This window comes from Dama dama, chromosome 20 (genome assembly GCF_033118175.1).
Source record: "Dama dama isolate Ldn47 chromosome 20, ASM3311817v1, whole genome shotgun sequence".
NCBI classification, from domain to species: Eukaryota; Metazoa; Chordata; class Mammalia; order Artiodactyla; family Cervidae; genus Dama; species Dama dama.
This window is the reverse complement of record NC_083700.1, coordinates 108,520,885-108,544,854: the sequence shown is the minus strand read 5'-3', so window position 1 is coordinate 108,544,854 and position 23,970 is coordinate 108,520,885. Positions and strand designations below refer to the sequence as shown.

The window sequence follows — 23,970 nt, the reverse complement described above, 5'->3', positions numbered from 1 at the left end:
GGTGTGTGATTGGACAGGACGGTGAGAGATCTGGGACCCATAAGAGATCTGGGGCCACTAGAGGCTGCGGGTGCACTCCAAGCCATGGGGAAGCTATATCCCAAAACAAAAACTAAACACGCATGCACACAGACTCACAGATCCGCTGGGTTCATTTCTAAATTAGGTCTTGCATGTTCACTGCCATGGTAATACTGTAAAGCGGTGCTCTATAATCACTACTTTTATTTATTTTTTAAATTTTATTTTTAATTGAAGGGTAATTGCTTTACAATATTGGTTTGGTTTCTGCCATACATCAACATGAATTAGCCATAGGTATACATATGTCCCCTTCCTCTTGAACTTCCCTCCCACCTCCCACCCCTTCACACCCTTCTAGGTTGTTACAGAGCCCTGGATTGAGTTCCCTGGATCATACTGCAAATTCCCATTGGCTATCTATTCTACAAATGGTAGTGTATATGCTTCCATCAATCACTGCCTTTTAGCTGAAGAAAAGAGATTCAGAGAGGTGAAGAGATGGGCCCAAGGATACCCAGTTAAACAATGGTGATGACTGGATTTGCACCCAGTTTTCTGTGGCTCTGTTTTCTGGGATTTCCCCCCACTTCCCAGGGATAGAGGATGGGATGGGAATGGATGTGAAAAAGCTTGGCCTGATGCTTAGTCAATAATGCGGCAGAGAATGCAGAATCCAGGGGGTCAAAATCACTGGAGGGGCTTGACTGGGGCACACAACACGTCTGGAGAAAAAGATGAGCACGTTACTCGGCTGTGGACTTTCCTCTGAATCACCAGCCCTCCCCCACCCTGGACTTACGGGTGTAAACACCCACCGTTACTAAGAGAACAACCTGCCTCCAATGAACAGGTCTTGGGGAGAGATCAGATCCCACCACTGCCTGAAGGCATTGCTGTTCTGGCTCCTCAGAAGGAATTCTGAAATGACTGACTGGCAAAGGGTCCCTTGATCCTCAGTCTTGATTCTATGCCTGTCTACTCAGCGGGTGTCTCAGTTCCCTGGAAATGGAGTGTTGTGCTATTCAATTATTCATTTATTCAGTCATCCATTCAACACATGCTACTGAGCACCTACTCTGTGCCCGGTCCTATTCTAGGCAGTGAACAGAACAGATGTCCTTGCTCTATAGAGACGTTGCTCTAGTACAAGGATGTTTGTTTTCTTGTCCAGCACTTCCCAATTCATAAAGTGTTTCCATATCCACAACTCCATTTGATCTTCACCTTAGAACAAGATGGGTCAGGTAGGAGCCATGATCTACATTTACAAGTGAAAAAAAATAAGCCCAGGGAAAATAGGGGCTTTGCTGAATTGCCTGTGGCCAGTTGGTGGCAAAGCTGAGAGCAATATCCAAGGATTCTTCTTTTGTTTGAGTTTTTAGAAAAAAATCAGCTAAGTGGAATTTTTGAAATGACTAAAATCAGTCAGTATTGTGCAAGGCACAATAAGAATGGTGGATCACAGCCACCCCAAAGCTGAGTGACCATGAATACATCTAAGGCTTATTTGAGAGATTTTCATGACCCGATTCCAGAGCTCTTATCAACATAGTAAAAAAAGAGAGTGGGTCTCAGCTCCAACTTGCCCATTGCTCAGGGTAGCAGTGATCTAAGTTCTCATCCCAGATCCCATCTTACTCTGCATGAATTTCATTTTCATACATGTGCCTGGAGAAAGGCAAAGGATCTCCTTAAACTGGAAAGATTAGGAATGTAGTTTGAGCAGGCAGCACACTTTCTCTTCCAAGGGGGTATGCAAAGGAGTAACTGTTGTCCGTGTTCACAAACTCTAGAGTGATTCCTTACGCTTGCACCCAGAACCCTTGAGTCCTGGTCCTGTGTACAAACAATGGAAGAAGAGAGATGCATGCGGCGTGGGACAAGAAAAGCTGTCTAGTGGAACCCTGGGCGAGGGGCCCAGGGGTTTCTCTACCCTAGAAGCAGCTGCTGAACTGCCCCAAAGAAGAAATACACTCAGGTCTGCTATTTTAAGATCATGTGTGGGAGGGGGACTCAGCCAGCCCAGATTTGGTGCTTGCGATTCCTGGGATGGCAAGACCCTTGAGAACAAGATGTTCAGGTGTGGGGCTGGAAGAATCCCACAGAGAGCAGTGTGAGGCCCTGGTGCGTTTTACCCCTGCAGAGTTCAGAGGATTCTCTCAGAGGTGAAAGGTCTGTTTACTGCTGAGTATGTGAGAAGAAACAAAGGCACTGAAAGAGGTTGAGGATGGCTACTTGCTCTAATGGAGGGATTCCAGATGACTTGATACACGCTGACTTCCCTTCGCATCTAGGTGTAGCTATAATGTCTTGGTGCAGTGGGCCAGGAGCCTGCTCATGTATGACTGCCAACTAGACTGTCAGGTCCAGGCAAGGCAGGGACCACGCCTCTCTCTCCCACCTCTGTATCTCCTGCTCCTCTATAGGCCTATAGGGTACAAAGGAGGTGCTAAATAAATGTGTTGATTTCATTGGTCAATGGGTGCAGAACCTGGGGCCTGGAGAGCAGCGAGAGGGAGGTGAGCCAGTCCAGAGAGAGCCAGGACCCTAGAATCAGGAGCTGGGCTCCATCCCCCATGCCCTGCCCGGTTTGTCGGCCAGCCTCCCTTTCCAGGGACACGCTTACCTCGGCAGACCGGCCTGTGGTCGCTCCAGGCTGCAAACATGTCGCTGACTTTCATACAGGTGATCCGCTTGGACCCTTGCAGGTCATAGCCCTCGTTGCAGGTGAACTGGACACTGGATCCTAACCTGGGAGACAAGGCGTGTCTGTGAGCCCCAGCCCCGGGCCTCCCAGCCCTCCCGAATCCTTCCTAGTTCCGTAAAGAGCACCACGCCAAACTTTATTTCTCTCCTGGCCCTTAATCTCTGCTCCACTGTTTACCACTTAAAACCTTCATTGGAAGGGATACCTGCTCTTCATCTCTTTTTTTTTTTTTGGTACCATTTGCTTTAAGGATCAGAGAAAGCAATGGCACCCCAGTCCAGTACTCTTGTCTGGAAAATCCCATGGACCAAGGAGCCTGGTAGGCTGCAGTCCATGGGGTCGCTAAGAGTCGGACGCAACTGAGCGACTTCACTTTCACTTTTCACTTTCATGCACCGGAAAAGGAAATGGCAACCCACTCCAGTGTTCTTGCCTGGAGAATCCCAGGGACGGGGGAGGCTGGTGGGCTGCTGTCTATGGGGTCGCATAGAGTCGGACATGACTGAAGCGACATGCAGCTGCAGCAGCTTTTAGGACTGCGTTAAAAGGTGACTTTGTGAGCAAAACAGCAGTCCTCTGAGATAAGCATCAATTAGGACAGCTAGGAGTGGGTGGACGACACCCAGAAATTTTCATGAAACTGGACGATTATGAGGAGATGCTTTGTTAGTTAGAAACTTTACAAAAGGTACCATCTCAGTGCCCTGGGGTCTCTGAGATGATCGGCAGTGTGAGCTGCCTGCTGGCACATCATTACTGATGACAGTGGCCCTTCGTACCCTGGGTATAGGTCTGCCGGGTGACACTGGCAGTCTACAGCCCTCCCCTCTCCCTGAAGGTGTGGGCACTATTCCCAAGATTGGACAAGAGAGAATGTTAAAGGTCAAAGCTCTTCTCCAGGAAGCGAGCCTATATGCACATGGTATCCTCGCTAGTCCACCTCCAGGAAGGCCAGCTCCCGTCTGACCCCTGAGCCAGGCCATCCGCCCCCCTTCCTACAATCAGAACGTTTCCAAACAGATCTTACCTGAAATCCGAGCCTAGTCTTTTGCCCCTTTCAGGTATGCCAGGGTCTGGACACATATTATGCCCTTGGGACACACCAACCTGAGTTACTACAAGGCAAAAAAACAGCACATACAGAGATGGGTAGTCACAGGAAGGCACCCGCTGGGGCCGGGTCTCAGGATGGGAGGTGGACGCTGAGACAGCAGGAGGCCCGGCTCTGCTCGGGCCTGTGGGGCTGCTGGGGTCTACGGGGCTCGGGTTTCCTGAGTGTGCAGATGGGGAGCTGCTTTTGACAAATTCCTTTGGGAGCCAAGTCCAAGTGAAATTCATCAAGAGCGTGTGGGCTCAGAGGCACCCCAACCCAACAACCACCCCATCCCCTTGCCCCAGACCGGCGACCAGAGGTGGAGAGTCCACAGCCCATGGTGACCTCCCCCATCCTTCCAATCTGCTGATGGCGACTCTAGATGAGATGAGTCCCCCAACCTCGCCCCCAATGGAGAAATGACTCAAAGAAAGTTAAATAAAAGGTGGATGCGTGGTCAGAAACGGTAAAGAATGTAAGAGAAAGCTGCACTCTGAAGTTCAAAGCAGAGACTTGAGCTAAAACACGGGAGAGAAATCTGCTGAGAAACCTCTTCCCACCAGACAGTTCTCAACACAGAGTAAGTGGTAACCAGAGCATTCTCGACCCAGAGCACTGAGGTGGCACCTGAGGTGGTTCTGGCAGGCGCTGTGATGCCCTCACGGTTGCCAACACCAGAGTCCTGTCTTTAAAAAGCCACATGCGCGTCCTCTCGGCTAAAGGAGAAGCTTGGTAAAGCGGCGGATGCACAGAAAAATCAGTTTTCTCCTGTCTCCGGTGGAGAAGGTGGAAACTCTCAGGCCCCTGCAGTTTACTGTTCTTGAGATGCTGCAAGACGAGAGCTCCTTCGCACCTCTGGAGTCCTGGCCTTGACAATGACCAGGAACTGGAGTTCCAATCAAGCCCTCACAGACCCCACGATCAATACAACCACCTCTAGGGTGATGGGGAGTCTGGAGCAATGTTCTCTGAGTTGGTCCATTATCCTCCCACCCACTCAATATCCCATCATATGAGCAATGTGCTCCATCACTCACTCACCCACTCACTCCTGCACATGGTACACAACATGCATTCAGTGAGCTCCTACTGTATACAAGACCCTACTTGGATACGGTGGGAGATGTCAATGTCAGATATCAGATATGATCACTTCACTGTCTTCAAGGAGTTCCAAACCCAGTGAAGAGATGAACTATGGAAAGAAACTATGGAACCACAAAGGGGAGGGTGATGAAAGGTGCAGCTACAAGGAGGTTCAGAGAGAGGACCTATCTTATATTCCTGAGAGAAGCAGGGAAGGCTGCCTGGAGGAGGTGGCATTTAACATGGATTTTCTGAGATAGTAGAATTTAGACACATGCTGACAAAGAAATGGCATTTCAGGCAAACAGATGGGCCTGGGGAGCAAGGAGGAGACATAGAAACAGAACTGCGAGTTGTTCTGTGTGCCAGAAAAGGAGGGAGGGTAGTGAATGGCCTGGAAGAGTGAGAGTGAGGTCACAGAGGTCAGACTTTGAAGGAACTCGAGTCTGACCCTAAAGAAGATGGGAAGAGACCTGAGTGGAGAAGGGTATTGTAAGAACTGGGTTGCTCAGGAGGAGGGCAGTTACTGAAAAATGAATTAGGAGGTTTTGTGTGTGTTCAGGTAAAGGACAGCAAGAACCCGAGAGTGAGGACAGACATGAAGTGACGGGAAAGTATGTGGCAAAGAAAGAGTCATCAGGGCTCATGGCAGAGTAGGGCATGGGGAGAGGGGGCAGGGGCCTTCCTGGCCCGGGGGCCTGTGAGGACGCACATAAGCGATGGAAGTAGGGCAGGGGGTAGTTCCACTTTTGACTCATTTAATTTCATTTCAGGCCTGATTTTGAAGCTCATTTTTACAGTTAGAAACATGTTCAAATCTCCAAGTAGCCCAGGGCGTGGCTGGCCAAGGTAACCTTGGCGACTGGACAGACTGCATGCTCAAGCCAGAGACCGGATACCCTCCTGGTTGTGGGGTGATGAGCACAAGGCCTCCTGGGCAGCCTCCTTTTCTCCAACATCCCACACTGCCAGCTTAAAGCCAGTGGCTCCCACTGGCCGCTTGTCCCCGGCTCCCACCTCCTTCCCCACCAAACCTCCACTTCCAAAGCTTTTACATCCTCAGCTGAGCCGCATCACTATCCCCTCAGACCAGGACCCTTCAGGCTGGACTAATACCATGGAAGTGTCATCTCCAAAAGCAGAGGAAGCCCTTGTTTCCTAGAGTCTCCTGTTTTACAATTAGGGGAAAGGCAAGAGAAAGGATCTTGGATCCCCAGAGGGCAGGAGAGAGAGGGAAGCCCTGGAGCTCTACTTGCCGGTTCATCTGCTGGCAAGCTGGCCTCACCACCGATCCATCCCTCCAGAGGGCTTCTGAGTTAAGTGCCCACATTCTTTAGGCCCTGCCTCCTCTACCCTGCACACCAGTCACTCTCATCCCCAAGTCCCTGCTGCCTGGGAACCACCCGCCACCTTCCAGCACATTCCAAATGCAGTACAGGTTCTTGCCTCCTCTCGCCCTCTTGTTCAGTACTGACACCACCCAGCGATCAGAGCTGAGGCTGACAGATGAGGATGTGGCTGGACGGCAGAGCCGAGGTCATGGTGAAGCCCAGCCCCCACCCCACAGCCCCTAACATGTGAAGCAAACCCTAATGCAACCCCTTCAATCAGCTAGCCCGAAATAAGGCTCAGGTGCCATGCAGGAATTGTGAGCCCAGCTGTGATCAGCCCCCTCCGTTCCCGCTGCACCCTCCCCCCAACCAGTGCTCTCTCTTTCTGGAAGGACTGAGCAGGTCTACAGCATCCCTACATGAGACTTCAAGGCTCCCCAGAAACAAGCAAACCCAAATCCCAGCCACCAGTTTACTGTCCAAATTACAGAGGCGAAAAGCTTTCCCCCTCTCTCCTGAGTTCCAGCCTCCCCTGCCTACTGAAAACCAGCCCCTGGTGCTTGTAGCATGAATTTGCTGTTGGCTATAGAGAGAAAAGCTGGGAAGGTGATCTGCGCCCCGGTCTCTATGATGAAGAAGAAACCACAACACACTCAGAAAGATGATGCCTTCCACCAAAAGGGAAGGAAGGCACAGGTGCGTGGGTGGTGAGACCCAATGGCCGGGGGTTCAGCGTGCCCACAGACTCTCTGATGAAGGCAGCAAGTAGGATCTAGGAGATGTAGGTATGGCCCACTCCTCCCCTGAAGTTCAGAACATCTGTCCACAGGGAATCTGGGCAGAACACAAAGGGCCAGAGCCCTGCACACACTTGGGGACATGCATCCATGGCAGCTCAAGTCACACACCCATCCCTCTCTGAGAGAATCTCAAAGGAAAGCAGTACCTTGTCGTCGAGAATCGTATTTTTTTTAAAAGAGCTTTTGCAGTATTTTATTAAAATAGGATTTCTTCATCTTTAGGAGGTAGTTTTGGGCACCTCTGAGAACTAATGAAAATCACAGACCCTTCCCTGCCATCCCAAAATGCACCCACAACATCATATGTGATTTCCTTGCGAGTTCATAGACCTCCTGAAGTCCTGGGTCTGGAAGGCCCATCTCAGATCTCACAGCATCCTTAGGGGGAAAGGAGGGTTTTGCAGCCCCATTTTATAGATGTGGAAACCAAGGCGCTAGTTTAGTACCTGGGGAAACATGGTTACCCAAGGATACAACTGGGATTAAAAACTTGCTCCCCAAATCAGAGCAATTTCCTTAAAGTTTGCCTGTGGACTCAAGGCCTGCCTTGGATCCTCTGGTCCTCTGCGGCTGCAGAAAGAAAGAGCTTATGCAGGCCCAGCCCATGTCTCGAGTCTTCTCTGCCAACCCTTGACCTGACCCTCTGCTCCTTCCCTTAGCCCCCCTAGTCAAGCACAGAAGCAGGGCCTCCTGGCTGCCCTCTGCCACCCAGTCCCCTTGTGGCAGGGTGACCAGACACAGTCATATCCCGGGGTGAGCAGTGGTGTCCGTCTCCAATTGGAGGACTTGAAAGACTAGAGAAAAGTCACAGGAAGGCTCGGTTTTGTCAGGACATTGGGACCAAACTGCCTCTCCCCCTGCTCCCTGCCGCCAAAGCATGGAGCTCTAGAACCACCCATGGCCATTCTCCACCTCTCTCCAGCAAGTACTTCTAGCATCACAGGAAAAGTGAGCATGTGGAGGTGAAAGAGAAATGGAGGGGTTCAGCAGGGAGCAGAAATAGAGAGAAAGAGAGGGGGAAGCAGATTGGGTGAAGGGAGAAGAAAGATAGGAAGGTGGAAGGAAGGACAGTGGAGGTGGAAAGTGGGGGAGAGAAAGAAAGGCATGAGACGAACAGGCAAAGGGAGGGAGGAGGTAGACCAGAAGGCCAGGTTCTGAGGGGCCAAGGAAGGCTCCTCATCTCTATTTCCAGGATGAAAAAGGAGTGTTTCTTGGAAAAATCTGCTCTGCTTTCAAGTCCAGCCTCCTGGAGTGTCCCAGAATCTTCCAGAAAACCTTCCTATGCTCTAGATCAAAAGCCCCCTTAGCACAGGCTCTGATCAGGTTCTTCTGGTGCAACAACATTCCAGACCATTCCCCAGCATTAGACATCACCCTTTTGATCTTTCAAATGCCAACGGCAGGAACATGTGCTCAAGGATAGAATCCACCCGGTGTCTAAGCAGAGAGCCCCTAGCACCACCCCGTCCGCTCAAGATGCCACCCTCTAGTCCACTCTTTGCCCAGCCAGGTCCATAGACCGTGGTGGAAGGTTCTAGGAATTCCCCTCTCTCCCCTTCCCAATCTTGCCTTGGGGGCTGGAATCAGGGCCCTGAAGCCTCCAGTATCCCAGCTGGCATTCACTGACTCCTAGACAAGGAGCCAGAAAAAGGATTGTTTTAGCAGGTGGAAGTGATTCAAAAGGAAAAATAAAGAAAGAAATGTAGCAGTAATGACTCCCTGGACTGTAGTTAGAATGGGAAGTGAGGGAGAAAGAAGAGGCAGGAGGGGATGGGAGGAGGAACTCGAGAAGACAAAGGGCAGGCCCCGGGCAGCTCACTGGCCATGAGGTCAGTGTGTGCATGCGCAGACCCGGGCAGCGGGAAGCCGGGCTGAAGGGACCCAGGTTGCAGCATCATCTGGCTTCCCTGCGGTCACAGCGTCGGCGGGTCTGACCTCAAGCAAGAGGCTCAGCAAGGCGGACACTTACACACAGATGTCTTCTGGCTGTTGTCTTTGCTGGGCATCAGCTTCACGCCTCGAGACTTCAACTCAATTTGCTTCTTAACTAGAAAAGAGGTGAAGGAAAGAAAAACCTGGTTAAGTTTTCATCTGGGACTGGGGATAGGTCCCTCTAGAATGATCCCTCTTAGCTTGGGACATCCCATGGTGGGTCACAGTTAGAAGCCCCTCTGTGCAGAGATATGCAAAGGGTAGGGTTCAAGTGCAACAGGGTCTCAAACATGGAGGAAGAGGTGCTATAGAGGCTGGCACTCTGGGGGAGGCAGCCAGGGTGATCTACTTGCAAACTGGCAGTGAGCATCGACATTGGAAGCCCTGCAGCCTGCCCTCTGTAGCTCTGCTCACCTGATCCAGTCTGACCAATTTCTGAACCAGACATTGGATTAGGTCCCCAGGTTGTCATCCTCGCTGTATCCACACCCATTACAGTGTGACTGTAGTCCTTCCTGCTAAAGAGGTGGAGTGTATCTCATCACCCTGTGACTTTGGGTTTGGTCATTATGGAGGCCTTGACATGTCCAAAGACTTGTAGGGTACTTGACAGATTAGGTGTGCTCACTTGAATCTCAGCCATCCCTGGAAGGAGACATGGCTGGCCCCAGGAGGATGAGAACATGAGGAGCAGAGCCAATCTGCCTGGCAAGCCCAGCCCATACCGGCCAATCTTGTGGGCAGTGGCAGCTGAGTCTGGGAGGTCCCTAGGGATGGTTACTGGCACAGGTGGTGGCCTGATGGATTGAATTGGTTTTGATCAAATACTGAGTCCAGTCCATAGCTCATCAGGACTATGTGTGTGGCCAAATAGCACACAAATAGCCCCAGAGCCAGAACTCCACAATTTCAAAGGTCATTCCTCTGAATCCATCAATCTCCTTTGGGTCTCAGTACCCCTGTGCACCCAAGGCATTCTGCTGGTTGCCCAGGCTTCATCCTGTCTCTGATTATATGGCTTGGTTTTTCTCTTGAATTCCAGACAACCCCCACCAGATGGCTCAGCTCTGCTCTGACTGGTACCAGCAGTGGTAACAACTGTGACTGTCACTTCCTACGTACCAGGCCCTGGACTGAGGGCCTTAGAACTTAAATCAGCATCACTGACCTCTCTCTTTCTCTTGCACCCATACACGATCTATCAGCAAACTTCCAAATATATCTCCAATGCAGTCTGCATATCTATCTCCCTGGTTCAGATCTCCGAGACTTTTCCTCTTGTTGCTATGGTCTTCTATCTTCCACGCTTGCCCCCATCTAATCTATTCTCAACATGAGATCCAGAGGGATCTTGTTAAAACAGAAGTCAGACCAAATTACATCTCTGCTCAAAACTCTTTAGGGACAGCCCAACTCTTCTACAGTAAAAGCCAAAGTCTTTTAAAGGGCCTGCCTGGACTAATCGGCCCTCTCTGAGACCTCTCTGACCCCATCTTCCACCTCCATCACTCTTCTCTGGCTGCAAGCGCCCCTCTGATGTTCCAATAATACAACAGCTGCTCGCTCCAGCCTGCCAGTTCCCTGGAAGGCTCTTCCCCAGATATCTTCATGACTTGCTCCCTTTTCTCCTTGAAGCCTCTGAAGCAAACACTACTTTCTCCTGGAGGCCTTCTTTGACCACTCACTTAAACTATACCTCCAAACCCATTTCTCCCTATTCCCTTCCCTAAAGATAGGGACTTTATGCCTAACTTTCTATCATATATATCATTTTCTTAATGGCTTTTGTCACTCTATGTTGCAATGTAAGCTCCATGAAGGCAGAGATTTCTATCTGTTTTATTCATTGCTGTGTCCTCAATGCCGAGAACAGCGCCTTGTCCATACTGGGCCCTCAATAATCATTTCATTTGGTCCTTACATATTCAACAACCCTGACCGGTAGTTATTATATATACTGGATCAATAATAAAATTGGGGTTCCCAGTGGTTTAAGTGACTTCCAGTGGGTCACATAGCCAGGAGGCAGCTTTGCTCTTGGTGGGACCGCAGCATCTTTTCATATGACCTGTCCCCAAAGTTATGCCAAGGGCATGGTCAACCTTCTTCAGCATCTGCCCCCTCCCCAGCTCAGCCCTTGGAGACTCAGGGGTTCACTCTGTGCCTGAGATAACATGGCAATACTGGAACTAAAGCCCATAGTGATCAGGTGTGCAAGGGGGGCCATCTCCCAGCAGCCCCCACCCCCCTGCTCATCCCTGATCTGCATATATTAAAAAGCTCCCCAAAGGTTGGTATCCTGGCTAGCTGCTGTCTAAGCTGAATGCCTGATAAAATTCAGTTACTACCACAGAGTCACCGCTTCTCAACATGCATTCAAATTCTTTTTATAAATGTGCATTACTCTCCATGTGTATCCAGCAGGAAAATTTCCAATGAACACTAACGTGGGTCCATTATCAAACAGAGCGTATTAGTAGGGAAACATGCATTATTCAAGCCTAGCTAATAACAGTGCAGCAGGGGAAAAATGTCCTCTGATTCAACATCCCTAAGAAAATAGGAGGGGCTCCCCAGGTGGCGCTAGTGGTAAAGAACCCGCCTGCCAATGCAGCAGAGTAGGAGGCGCAGGTTTGATCCCTGGGTGGGGAAGATCCCCTGGAGGAGGGCGTGGCAACCCACTCCAGTACTCTTGCCTGGAGAATCCCATGGACAGAGGAGCCTGGCGGGCTACAGTCCATGGGGTCACAAAGAGTCGGACACGACTGAAGTGACTTAGCATGCACACACACAGGAGAAGAGAAGTGGTCCTAGCACTGGGCAGGGGTGGGGAGAGGGGTCTCTATGATAAAGGGCAGCCCGTCTGGGGGCAGGTCTGCAGAGATGGCTCAGGGCATCTGGGGAAGGAGGAGGAGGCAAGTCAGTCTTCCTAGGCTCCTAATTTCAGGTTCTAGTGTCCACTGGAGGAGGGGGAGGAGAAGGGAGCCAGTGCCCCAAGGATGCCTTTCCCAGGGCAAACACTGCTTGAGTTTTCCTTGTAGCTGCTGAATGGGGACCTTGAGATGCAGGTGGACATGCGGGGTGTCGAAGGGGGAGCCCTCTTCCTCTCTTCTCCAGGTTGCATTGAGAAAGAGGCTCCTGCCCCTTCCCCACCTCCAGGCCCCAGAGGGCAACCCATGTCCATCCTCTCTACTGGTCCTCTCCAAGAAAGACTGTCTAACTTGATACATCAGTGCTTATAGTCACTGGGTGACTCCATCACACGTTGCATCAGGAACTTACTCCACTCTTTCTCTCATCTGACTTGCTACTCGCCACGGGATGGGGTTTGTTAAAGTGATGGCAAGAACCTGTGAGGAAGGAACCTGAAAAGCTGGAGGGAGCTCCTTATATAAACTTTGGGACCCTCTGCCCGTCTGAGCCAGGTCTGAGAGGCTGAGTCACTCACACAGTCGGTGGGCCTCCCACGTAAGCTTGGGAAATGCAGGGGCTGCAGCTCTGTAGGCAGAGGTTCCTCACACCAGCAATACAACCTCTCAGAAAACGTATGTCCAGGCCCAGCTGGCCCTGGCCCAGATCTGGGGAGGTGGCGTCGACAGGTGGCCCAAGCCATCGCCAGAACCGAGGAATGGGTCAGGAAAGTGACCTGGCTGGGGGATACCACTCGACAAGATCCACGTCACCAGGGATCTTAGCCTCTAGAAACCACCTCCATATGGTGGAGTCACAGTTTTGGGACAAGCCAAGGGAAGCAGGTACACCCTGAATTATGGACAGCTAATCTGTCTCAGCCTGACCAAGTGCTCGGTGGCTGACTGAATGAACTAGCTGGACAGACTAGGGAAGACCTAGTGTGAAGGATCAGAGAACAAGGGTGCTCTTCTCTCTAGGTCTCCACTGCTGACAGATCGAATCAAAACCCAAAGGCAGAACAGCAAGGACCTGGAGAACAAACATTCATTCGTTATAGTGCCCACTAGCGTAGCACCTATGACATAACGTTGAAGCACTGGTCTATCAAGGAGATTCTATCATCACTGGTGAAATGGAGACAAAGGAGAGCCTGGGGCTGGCTCCTTGGTCCCAGGGACACTTGAACACACAGCCCCAGTGCACATATGCACGCCACACATCCGTGCATATCTGTGTCTACAACCAGCGTACCCAGGAGAACACCTCTGTGCCCCTGTGTATGCATGGCTACAGACATTCACATACAAATATAATTCCCACTTATACCTGTGTGTGTACTCTATGTGAACGGAGTCAGGACTCCCAAGAGAAAAATGCTGGCTTTAACTGGTTGATGGAAATCTTAGTAGGTACATTCATCTCCTCTGAATGATAATGACTGCAGGAGGCTGCCAGGCGGCTCCTTTCATCCTTTATATTCTGGTTAATTACTAGACATTTTTCCCGCTGTTGTAAAGGTTAGTGGGACACATGGTACACATTTAGCTAGAAGAATCTGGCAATACAAATGCCTCTCGAGTCTTAGCATTAGTTATTGGGCTGAACTAGTGGGAGACAAGGACCTGCTGGGGAAGGAGACAGCGGAGGGTGGCCTAATCTGCCACCACAGCTCTAGGAACCCAGAAGTACATGGAATATATGGCTTCTCATTCCAGCACATTCAGACAACAGGGAGCCCCTGCACTCATCTGACCACTCGCCTTTCCCCAGCACCTGGCTGTCCTGCTGGCTGCACCATCCCTTCATCCACATTAAATCCAGCCCATTCAATCTCAGAAAATATCTCCAATGTGTATCCTTCTTTCTATCTTCTAAGCCACTCCAGCCCTAAACACAGCCTTTTCTGCTTGGTTTTTGTTCACTGAGTCACTGTCTCTAGCCCATCTTAAAAAAGGTTACTTAAAGATGGAAATCTGAGACTCCCCTGGTGGTCTAGTGGCTAAGACTCTGTGCTGTCAATGTAGGGGACCTGGGTTCGATCCCTAGTCAGGGAACTAGATCCCAAACAACTAAGAGTTCCCATGCTTCAGCTAAAGCTCCTGTGTGCTGCAACTAAGACCCAGCATAGCCAAATAAATAAATAAACAAACATATAAAAAAAAATGTGGCCTGCCGACAGGCCATAATTTTTTTAAGAAATGGAAATTTGATCACCACTTTGGAAACTTGGGTATGCATCCTGTGTTCTACCTCTCCCATCTCACTGAGGGCCTGCCTTGCTGCCTGGCCACCAGCGCCCTGCAGAAGTGTTTTCAGGACTCACTGTCCTTTACTAGACAAAGCCAGGGTCTGGCACACTGGCTCTTGATTTCACTGAGACCCATGCCAAAGATACAAAATTTGGTGAAGATGCCTAAGGCCTAATGCTTCAAGGTGTAGACCTTCTGGAAGATGGGGAAATCCTTACTATGAAGAACTGTAGGAAGAGAATGATTATAGAACAGGGCTGGGACACCTAAAAGTAACAAAAGATGAGGTATCTGTTGCCAGGTCAACTGACTTAAAGGATAAATGTAAAACTATCACATCAGATTTGGTCATGATGCTGCCAACACACAAATGAATAAGCTGGGATGGCACCACCAACGAGAGTGCATTGGCATGCTTGATTGCCCTGGAAGGCTTCGGGATTGGCAAAGGTGCTAATCCGGTGGAAATCAGGAAAGGTGTGATGCTGCGTGTGGACACTGTAACTGTTGAGCTAAAGAAGCAACCCAAACCTTGATAAACCCTGGAGAGACTGCTCCATTTGCCACAATTTCTACAAATGAAGACAGAGACCAGCAACAGAATTTCTGATGTAACCACAGAGGTTCAAAGGGTGTGCTTATCACAGAGGACAGGAAAACACTGAATGCTGAATTAGGAATTGAAGGCACAAGGATTAAGGCTACCTATCTCCCTACTTGACTAATACATCAAAAGTTAGGAAATGGGGATTCCAGGATACTGGTGGTTTCCAGTGTCCAGTCCATCATGTTCACTTTGGAAACTGCCAATGCCCAGTGAGTCTTTGGTTATAACCACTGAAAACGCCCTCAGTACACTCATTTGAAATAGGATGAAAGTTGACTTTGGGGTTATAACAGCCCAAGCTCCAGGCTGGGCTGGCCATCATCGCCCTGCAGAAATGCTTTCACTACTCACTGTCCTTGGCTAGACCAAGCCAGGGTCTGGCACACTGGCTCTTCATCTCACCAAGATTAATGCCAAAGATACAAAATGTGGTGAAGATGCAAGTGAACTCTTAGTTGTTGCATGTGGGATCTAGTTCCCTGACTAGGGATCAAACCCAGGCCCTCTGCATTGAGAGTGTAGGGTCTTAGCACCAGACCAGCAGAGGAGTACCAGATTTCCATTTTAAGTAATGAAGATCATGGCATCTGGTCCCATCACTTCATGGCAAATAGATGAGGAAACAATGGAAACAGTGACAGACTTTATTTTCTTGGGCTCCAAAATCACTGCAGATGGTGATTGCAGCCGTGAAATTAAAAGCCGCTTGTTTCTTGGAAGAAAAGCTATGACCAACCTAGAAAGCATATTAAAAAGCAGAGACATTACTTTGCCAACAAAGAAAGATTTGTCTAGTCAAAGCTATGGCTTTTCCAGTAGCCAAAAATGGATGTGAGAGTTGGACCATAAAGAAAGCTGAGCACTGAAGAATTGATGCTTTTGAAATGTGGTGTTGAAGAAGACTCTTTTGAGTGCCTTGGACAGCAAGGAGATCAAACTAGTCAATCTTAAGGAATTCAGTCCTGAATATTCATTGGAAGGACTGATGCTGAAGCTGAAGCTCCAATACTTTGGCCACCTGATGCAAAGAACTGACTCATTTGAAAAGACCCTGATGCTGGGAAAGATTGAAGGCAGGAGGAGAAGGAGATGACAGAGGATGAGATGGTTGGATGGCATCATTGACTCAACGGACATGAGTTTGAGCAAGCTCCAGAAGTTGGTGATGGATAGGGTAGCCTGGCGTGCTGCAGTCCATGGGGTCACAAAGAGTTGGACATGACTGAGCGACTGAACTGAAGCTTCAAGTTTTGGTGTCGCAGAATGAACCCAACAAAGCTACTGCTATTGATGGTACAGTATTTGGAAAAATGAGCTGAACCCTCAGTCTTTATGATGTTTTGCTTCATGGCCCAGGAAAAGGTGAAGAGGTTATTGTGACCAAAGATGATGCCACATTCTTGCAAGGAAAAGGTGGCAATATTCAAATTGAGTAACTTATTTAAAGACTCACTGAGCATTTAGAATATTACTATCACTGACCAGGATAAAGAAAAATGAAGTGAACATCTGGCAAAACTTCAGGTGGAGTAACTCTGCTGAAGATTGCTAGAAGTGACGTGGAAGAGGATGGAAATAGTCCCCGATGCTCTGAATGCTGCAAGAGCTGCTGTTGACAAAGGCATCACCTGGGTGCTTTGCTTCAGTGTGTTCCAGGCTTGGATTCACTGCGCCAGCTAAATGAAGGGCAAAAAACTGGCATCGAAATCATTAAAACATCCCTCAAAACTGGCAGTGACCACTGCTAAGAACACAGGTGCTGAAGGATAATGGATGGTTGAGAAATTTTTGCAGGGTCCCTCCAAAGCGGGGTGATTTCTTAAATATGGTGGGAAAAGGAATCATCAACCCAACTCAGATTGTAAGCAGTGCTCTGTTGGGAGCTGCCGGTTCAGTTTCTTGGTTAACACAGCAAAACTCACCATGCTGCTGGAACTCCTAAAGTAGAGAAGGACTCTGGCATAGTAGAAGGGGGACAGCATCAGGGGTGGCCCATGGTTTACGGGTGGCAGTGTAAGAGGGGGCGTGTTCTAATTCCTAGGAGAGTGCTTTGCTATTTTTAAAACATTTTTATTTTAGATTGGAGTATAATTAACAATGTTATGTTAGTTTCAGGTGTATAGCAAAGTGACTGTTACACACACACGTGTATCTAACCCTAACCCTATTTTGTGGCACAGGGAACTCTGTTCAATACTCTCTAAGAAGATAAATGGGAAAAGAACTTGAAAAAGAATAGATTCATGCTTTGCTATTAATAATGGGCTGTGCAGCTGTCTTCATGAGTGACTTCCCAGAAGTCAGCTGGAGGAGAGGACCGGAAGACGGATGTTTAAGGGAGTCACTATGGCCATGGGTTATTGCTTTTAGCCGCTTTCGTGATGCTGTCGTGTCTCCCCAGAACATCCTTTCTCCTCTTCTCTTCTTGGCTCCATCTCGGTCAGAGGCTGCCTTCTCTCTGTCTCTGTGTCTCAGGGAGAAGTCAGTGCAGTCTCCAGGCTCCACTTGGACCTCCGCTGAAACCCTCATTACACGGCCCCGTCAGATCTGGTTCTAGCAATCTGCCGCATGGGCTCCTATGTCCGCATCCTGGGGCAGACACAGAGCCAGGCGCATAGAAGGTTTCCAAAAACAGTGTGATGACTGAGTGGATGAATGACCCACTGTTAACAGAATCTGTGCTTTGAATTCATTTCTGGAAAAAGGAAGGGGTGACACTTGAAGCCTGGCAAGGCGAGGGGGTGTCGCACGTGTGTTCACGCCCACTTTTCAGTTGAGGCTCACTATTGATTGAACTCAGGAGCTTGGCTTTGTGGGTACTCAGTCTCCGGGATCCTGAGATTCATGCTGAGGACCCCAGAGGCCTAAACTTGGAAATGAAGCCACTAAGGGTCCAACAGCAGTTCAGAGGGCCGACAAGAATAGAGCAAATAAGTCGGAGCTTGGATCACAGGGTGCCTGAGGCACTGGCCCGGGACTGTGGATCGGACACAAGCAAAAACTCAATGTGTCCCTGTGAAAATCAGAAGCTTCAGCCTGTTACCATAAAAAGCCTCCAGCATCTCAGTAAATGCCAATCGTTCTCAAATGGAAATGTTTCTTGGGCAGACAATTGAGACTCAGCACAGGACTTCTAGAGAGCAGAAAATCTTCCAGTCTCGCAGTCACTAGGGTGGACTTGGGAGAGGCAGTGAGAGGACCAGCGGGGCGGGGGAGGATCTGGCTGCAGGGAGGTACAGTCACTTGAGGATTATCATCAGGTCAGAGCAGCAGCGAGGGGGACACGTGTGAAAAGGAGCCAGCGCCGCCAGCTCACTCTCATTGCACGAGGGTTTCCCATATAACAGGGGTCAAGGTGATGGATAGGGTAGGAAGCTTCATGTTCCCATTTCAAGAGCGCCTGCCAAGTGTCAGATATTTTATCAGGAGCTCCTTTCACTGCTAGTCACCTTGCAGGGTTAAAATGACTGTTCCCTCTTCAAATGAGGAAAGCAACAGTGAAGGGGGTTGCCTTCCCTCCAGGGTAGCCCCTCACCCCTTGTGATCAGCAGCCACTGGGGGCATTTAAGAAAGGCTCTTCTCACTGTCATTCCTTGTAGGCTTAAAAAAAAACAACACCAAAAACAAAACAACCAAGGAAACAATGAGAAGGACTGGAAATATTCCTCACCTGGAGACAGAGGGTTTGATGACACAGTCTCAGTGCTCTTGCAGAACAGGAAGGAATTTTATAGAACCTCAACTCCTGGGCTTGCCAAATACTTTAGGTAGAGGAACTTATTTCAACCTGCTTAGGTACATGCCTCTACAAATAGATCAAAGAGGGACTGCTCTAGCTGAAGTTGGGGTGGAAATTCCACCTGCTCAGTCCTTTGCAAAACAGCTGCTGGGAGAACCCCATGGTCTCCAAGGAACCCACTTTGAAAGTCCATTCTTTTGACCCACTTCTCTCCTGTTACATGCATAGGAGGACTCATGCCTTAAGATGGGATTGGTGACCTCAGCCTCTACTTTGCCTGGAAGCTTTTTTATCCTTTTCTCTAGCCAAGACCCTTCTTCTCTGAGATACAGATTGACAGAAGAGACAACTGTCTATCAGATAGTCTCCCAAACCCTGGCATCACACACTACCCCAGAATCAATGCATCCCAAGCAAACTCCATCCCCCATCTGCCTCTGCTAGGGACCATCTTGGTTAATATTGTCACTTATTTTACTCACTTACTCAAGCTAAAAACCTAAGATTCATCTCTGACTCATTCATCTTCTTTCCCCCATCCCCTCTCACTCCCAAACCTGACATGTACTGAGTCCAGGGTGGTTGATCACAGAAGGATCTCTTCTGGTCTGTCTCCCCTTCTCCATCTCCTACTGCTTCTGCCTAAACTCTGGATATTCACTGTCATCTTTGAAAAAACAATTTTTTTTTGGCCATGCCATGAGGCATTGCAGGATCTTAGTTCTCCATTCAGGGTTTGAACTTGTTCCCCCTGCATTGGGAGTGCAGTCTTCACCACTGGACCACCAGGTAAATACTTGTCAAGTTCTCATCCTCCAAAAACTCATAGCTGTCTCCCATTATTTTCATTCTACAGCAAAGATTTTTTGAAAATGAAAATGTGATCATCTCTCCACTCTTGTTAAAACTTCTGATCAACCTCTCACCACTATGGGGGGCTTCCCCCTATAGAAAGAATCCGCCTGCCAATGCAGGAGAGGCAAGAGAAGTGGGTTTGATCCCTGGGCCTGGAAGATCCCCTAGAGCAGGATATGGCAGCCCACTGCAGTACTCTTGCCTGGAGAATCCCATGGACAGAGGAGCCTGGCAGCCTAGAGTCCATGGGGTCATAAAGAGTTGGACACGCTCACAAGCTGAGCACGCTCACAAGCACCACTCTGGGATGAAGCCCAGCGTTACTGCAGCTTTTTATGACATGATGTGACTGCCTACCTCACTTTCCAGCCTCATAACTCTAGCTGCCCATCACAGCTCATGACCGCAGACTTTGCTCTAGGTCAGCAAATGTTTTCTGTAAAATGCCTCATCTCAGTTGCAAACTATCCGACTCCGGCAGCACTCAAGCAGTCATAGAAAATTTGTCTATTAATGAGTGTAACTGAGTTCCAATAACCTTTCATTTATGGACGCTAAAATTTGAATTTCTTATAATTTTCATGTGTTATGAAATGTTCTTCTTCCAATTTTTTTCTTCAACTATTTAAAAATGTGGGAACTCCCCTGGTGGTCCAGTGGTTAAGACTCCGTGCTTCCAATACAGGATGTGTGGGTTTGATCGCTGGGTCAGGGAACTAAGATCCTGTGTGCCACGTGATATGGCCAGATTTTAAAAAATTATTAAAATAAAAAGAAGTGTAAAACCCACTTTTACCTTGAAGACCACATGAAAACAAGCAGAGAGCTGAGTCTGGCCTGCAGGCTGTGGTCCGCTGACCTGTGCTATAGACACACACAGATATTTGTGGTTCCGGAGACTTAGCACTTTCATGTTCTTGCTTGAGCTCTACCTGGAAGGCTTCTTCCCATTGTCTGTCTGGCCTCTTTTTGAGACTCACACTGAAGTCTGGCTTTCCTTAAGTGTCTCTAACAACATGAATTGCTCCTTTATCCACTCCCAGAACCTTTCATCAGGCCTCAATTATAGCTCTTCTCATACGGCACAGAAGCTACAGACTCACGTCTGTTCCTCTTTTTAACCTGCTCTCTTTGAGAGCAGAGACTGGTCCAGTCACGTTGATCTTTCTGTGATGTCACGTGGTAGGGTCACGATAGTGTCACAAGGGACACATTTCTTAAAAACGAAATATAGCTGCCCACCTTCCCACAGTCAGCTCCAGGCAGCACAAGCCTAGAACTCAGATCCTCTGCTACCATGCGGTTTTGGTTAGAATCGTGTGTGGCCGTGAACAGCCCTAAATTCTGATGCGACTGAGATAAGAAGGGAATGTGCTGTGTTGTAGGTGAGTTACATTTATTTATTTTAATTTTCTTGTTTGTTTCTCTGGGACAAAACCTCCACGGATACAGGAGTTGGGAATTACTGGCTCTCAAGGCCCTACCTCCCTTGAGAGTCTAAGGCCATAAAGCCGAGCACGGGTGAGGCTGGTCCCATGCGGATGACTCCCTAGGCCCATTCTTCTCCGCCCTGTCCCGTGCCCCGGAGCCGGACCTCTGTGGACAGCTAGAGAACCAGGAAGCCTGCCAGTCCAGCTGGCCCGCCGCCTAGGGCACCGAGCAGAGCAGGGCAGGCCCTCTGTTCCCTTGATCCTGCTTTCCTGTTGGGCTGGCAGATGGGAAGCACAGCAGATGTGATGGAGAGAAGGGCAAGATCTGGTTATTGATTCCTGGGCTCCCCTCCTGCACTGGTTATTGATTCCTGGGCTCCCCTCCTGCACTGGTTGCAGATTCCCAGCACCCCCTCCTGCCCTAGAGGTTGGCAGTGGTCGGCCTCAGTTCTGCCAGGCAGCCCCTCTTCAATGGCTCCAGCTCCTGCTCCCCCTTCCCTGGCCCTTCCCCTAGTGTGGCAAAGGCCTCTCGGCTGTTTATTCCCTGGGGACCTCATCATTGCTCTGGGTTCCTTTAGTCTCACCCTCCTCTTTGTAGCTGGACCCTTCACTAAACCTTCTTCAGTTACAGCCACGCAGTAAGTATGCTCCTGTCTCCTCCTAGACCCCTGACTGAAACCTACCTCTGCTCTTCTTTGGGACTGAATTTACAAGCAGCAAAACTTAGAATGCTCTTTACTGGTTCCAAAGTTTTCATTCCTTTAGAGCAGTGTTTCTCAACTGGGGGCGATTTTGTGCCCAGGGGATATTTGGCAAAGTCTGGAGACTATGGTTGTCATGATTGTGTGTGTGTGTTTGTGTGTGTGTGTGTGCGCGCGCACATACATGTGTACATACACACATGTGTGGGTGCTGCTGGCATCTAGCATCTTGTGGGTAGAGGCCAGGGATGCTGCTAAGCTGCCTGCAGTGCCCGAGGCAGCCCCCTACCGGAGGGAATGACCCAGGCTACAATGTCAACAGTGCGGAGGCTGAGAAACTCTGCTTTATAAAGTTGTCAGTTAAGTCTCCAAATGATTGCTGTAGACCCTTGCACTAGGTACTCGCAGTCTGGAAAACACTAGAGAAAGTTCCCGGGGGAGAATCATGTATTAACACAAGTGGCACCCACCACCGTCTATTAGCATGCCAGATCCAGATGAACTTGGCTGGCGTTCAAACCTGGGCTCCAACATTCTATGGCTGAGACCTAGAGCCACCATGGAACCCTCTCTGCAGCTCTTTGTCCTCATCTGTAAGACGGGGCTAGTAGTAGTACTTGCTTCACACAGCTGCTGTTAGAACTGAATGAACTAATATTTATTAGATGCCAAGTTCTTGAAACACGGGTACACTGGTGCACACCAACGTGCAAATCCTGTTCTGGGCTATGCTGTGGAAGGATCAGAGAGGACAGAGAGAGGATAAGCGTCTACTTTTGAGAATTTCGTAACTAACACCATTTTTCAGATTGTGGGTTGTTCCTTGCTATAGACTTGTGAAATTGATTTAAAAGCTGCAACTAACACTAAAAATTGGAAAAGAAATTTTCAGGGTGCATCATACTTACTAAGGGTAAATAGCACTTGGTGACATTTTCCTTTTAGGTCTACAGATATATATGTGTGTCCAGGTTGTAATGGAAAAAATGTATTTTTTTTTATGGTAGGATGAGATTAACAAAACAAAGTTTAAAAGCTACCAGTCAAATAAGAAAACTGAGGCAACCATAGCCCCATAGGAGAAGGCCTTGCGATTTTGCAGAAAATCTCACATGGGCCTGTGAATGAATTTGAGCTTCATCACTGACATGCTGAAAAAGCAGACATCACTTTGCCAACAAAGGTCTGTATAGTCAAAGCTATGGTTTTTTCAAGTCATGTACGGATGAGAGAGTTGGACCATCATGAAGGCTGAGTGCCGAAGAACTGATGCTTTTGAACTGTGGTGCTGGAGAAGACTCTTGAGAGTCCCTTGAACAGCAAGGAGATCAAACCAGTCAGTCCTAAAGGAAGTCAACCCTGAATATTCATTGGAAGGACTGATGCTGAAGCTGAAGCTCCAATACTTTGGCCACCTGATGCAAAGAGCCGACTCATTGCAAAAGGCCCAGAAAAAATGCTGGGAAAGACTGAGGGCAGGAAGAGAAGGGGACGACAGAGGATGAGATGGTTGGGTGGCATCATTGACTCAATGGACGTGAGTTTGAGCATGTTCAGGGAGACGGAGAAGGACAGGGAAGCCTGGCGTGCTGCAGTCCATGGGGTCACAAAGAGTCAGACACGACTGAGCGACTGAACAACAACAGGTGATAGGCTGTGTGATCTGGGTGTGTTTGGCGAGGTTCACATTCTCTCTGAGCCTCAGCTTCCTTCTGAGATACGGGAATTAAAACACATTCATCACTGTGCTGAGGGGAGGATTAAAACACATAGGGTGCCTGGTGCAGGGCCTGATGCATAGTAGGCGTGCAATGGACGTGTGCTCCCGACCTTCTCGAGACTGCCTGGCCTGGGTTCTCGTTGCCTGTTGTCTGGCAGCAAACTCTTAATTTATGACCACGACAAATAGGCCCTCAGAAACTTGACTTACATAAGAAACACCTGGAACCTCTTCAATCGGATGAAACAATGTTCATTTCTGCTTTTCTGTTTTGGAAAACATGACAGGAAGAGCCAAAGAGGTGCTTCACTCCCACTAAGGCCCAACCTCAGGTGCAGGGGAAGAAAAAAAAGTCTCGAAGAAAGTTCTTGGAGCCAGGGTTTGTGAAGCTCATCAAAGTTGGTTTCCTGTTTGTTTTTTAAAAATAATTTCAAGGGAGTCCTGCTACCCAAGGCTAAGGGTGAGGCTGTGCATAAAAGATTCAGATTCTAGAGGTCATGTTTCTGCTCCCAGTGCTGCTTTTATCCCAGTTCCCAGCCTGAAAGCCTGGCCCTGGGGGCCCCCGCTCTGCCAGTGCCACGTCTGGGGTGGGCAGGGTGCTCAGTGTTCAGCCCGAAGCCTCAGACCCTCCGAGGTGGGGCATGGAAAGACAGGCTGCCCTGCTCCTCCCCGGGAGTCGGTGCTCCCTCCTAACAGTGGTGTGGCCTTGATCACTGCTCCCTCTTCCGTCAGGCCTGTATCCTATGCTCGCTGGTTGATACACGTACACTCACTCCCAATACA

The 23,970-nt window shown here is 49.1% G+C and overlaps 1 protein-coding gene across 1 annotated transcript in view; it reads right to left on the bottom strand.

Moving 5' to 3' along the window:
* Nucleotides 1–23,970, bottom strand: part of CSMD2 (CUB and Sushi multiple domains 2) — a 676,035-nt gene that overhangs the window by 310,614 nt on the left and 341,451 nt on the right. Inside the window, 3 exon segments of the mRNA XM_061120111.1 lie at nucleotides 2,651–2,775; nucleotides 3,759–3,846; nucleotides 9,011–9,088. Coding sequence (XP_060976094.1) covers nucleotides 2,651–2,775; nucleotides 3,759–3,846; nucleotides 9,011–9,088 — 291 coding nt within the window.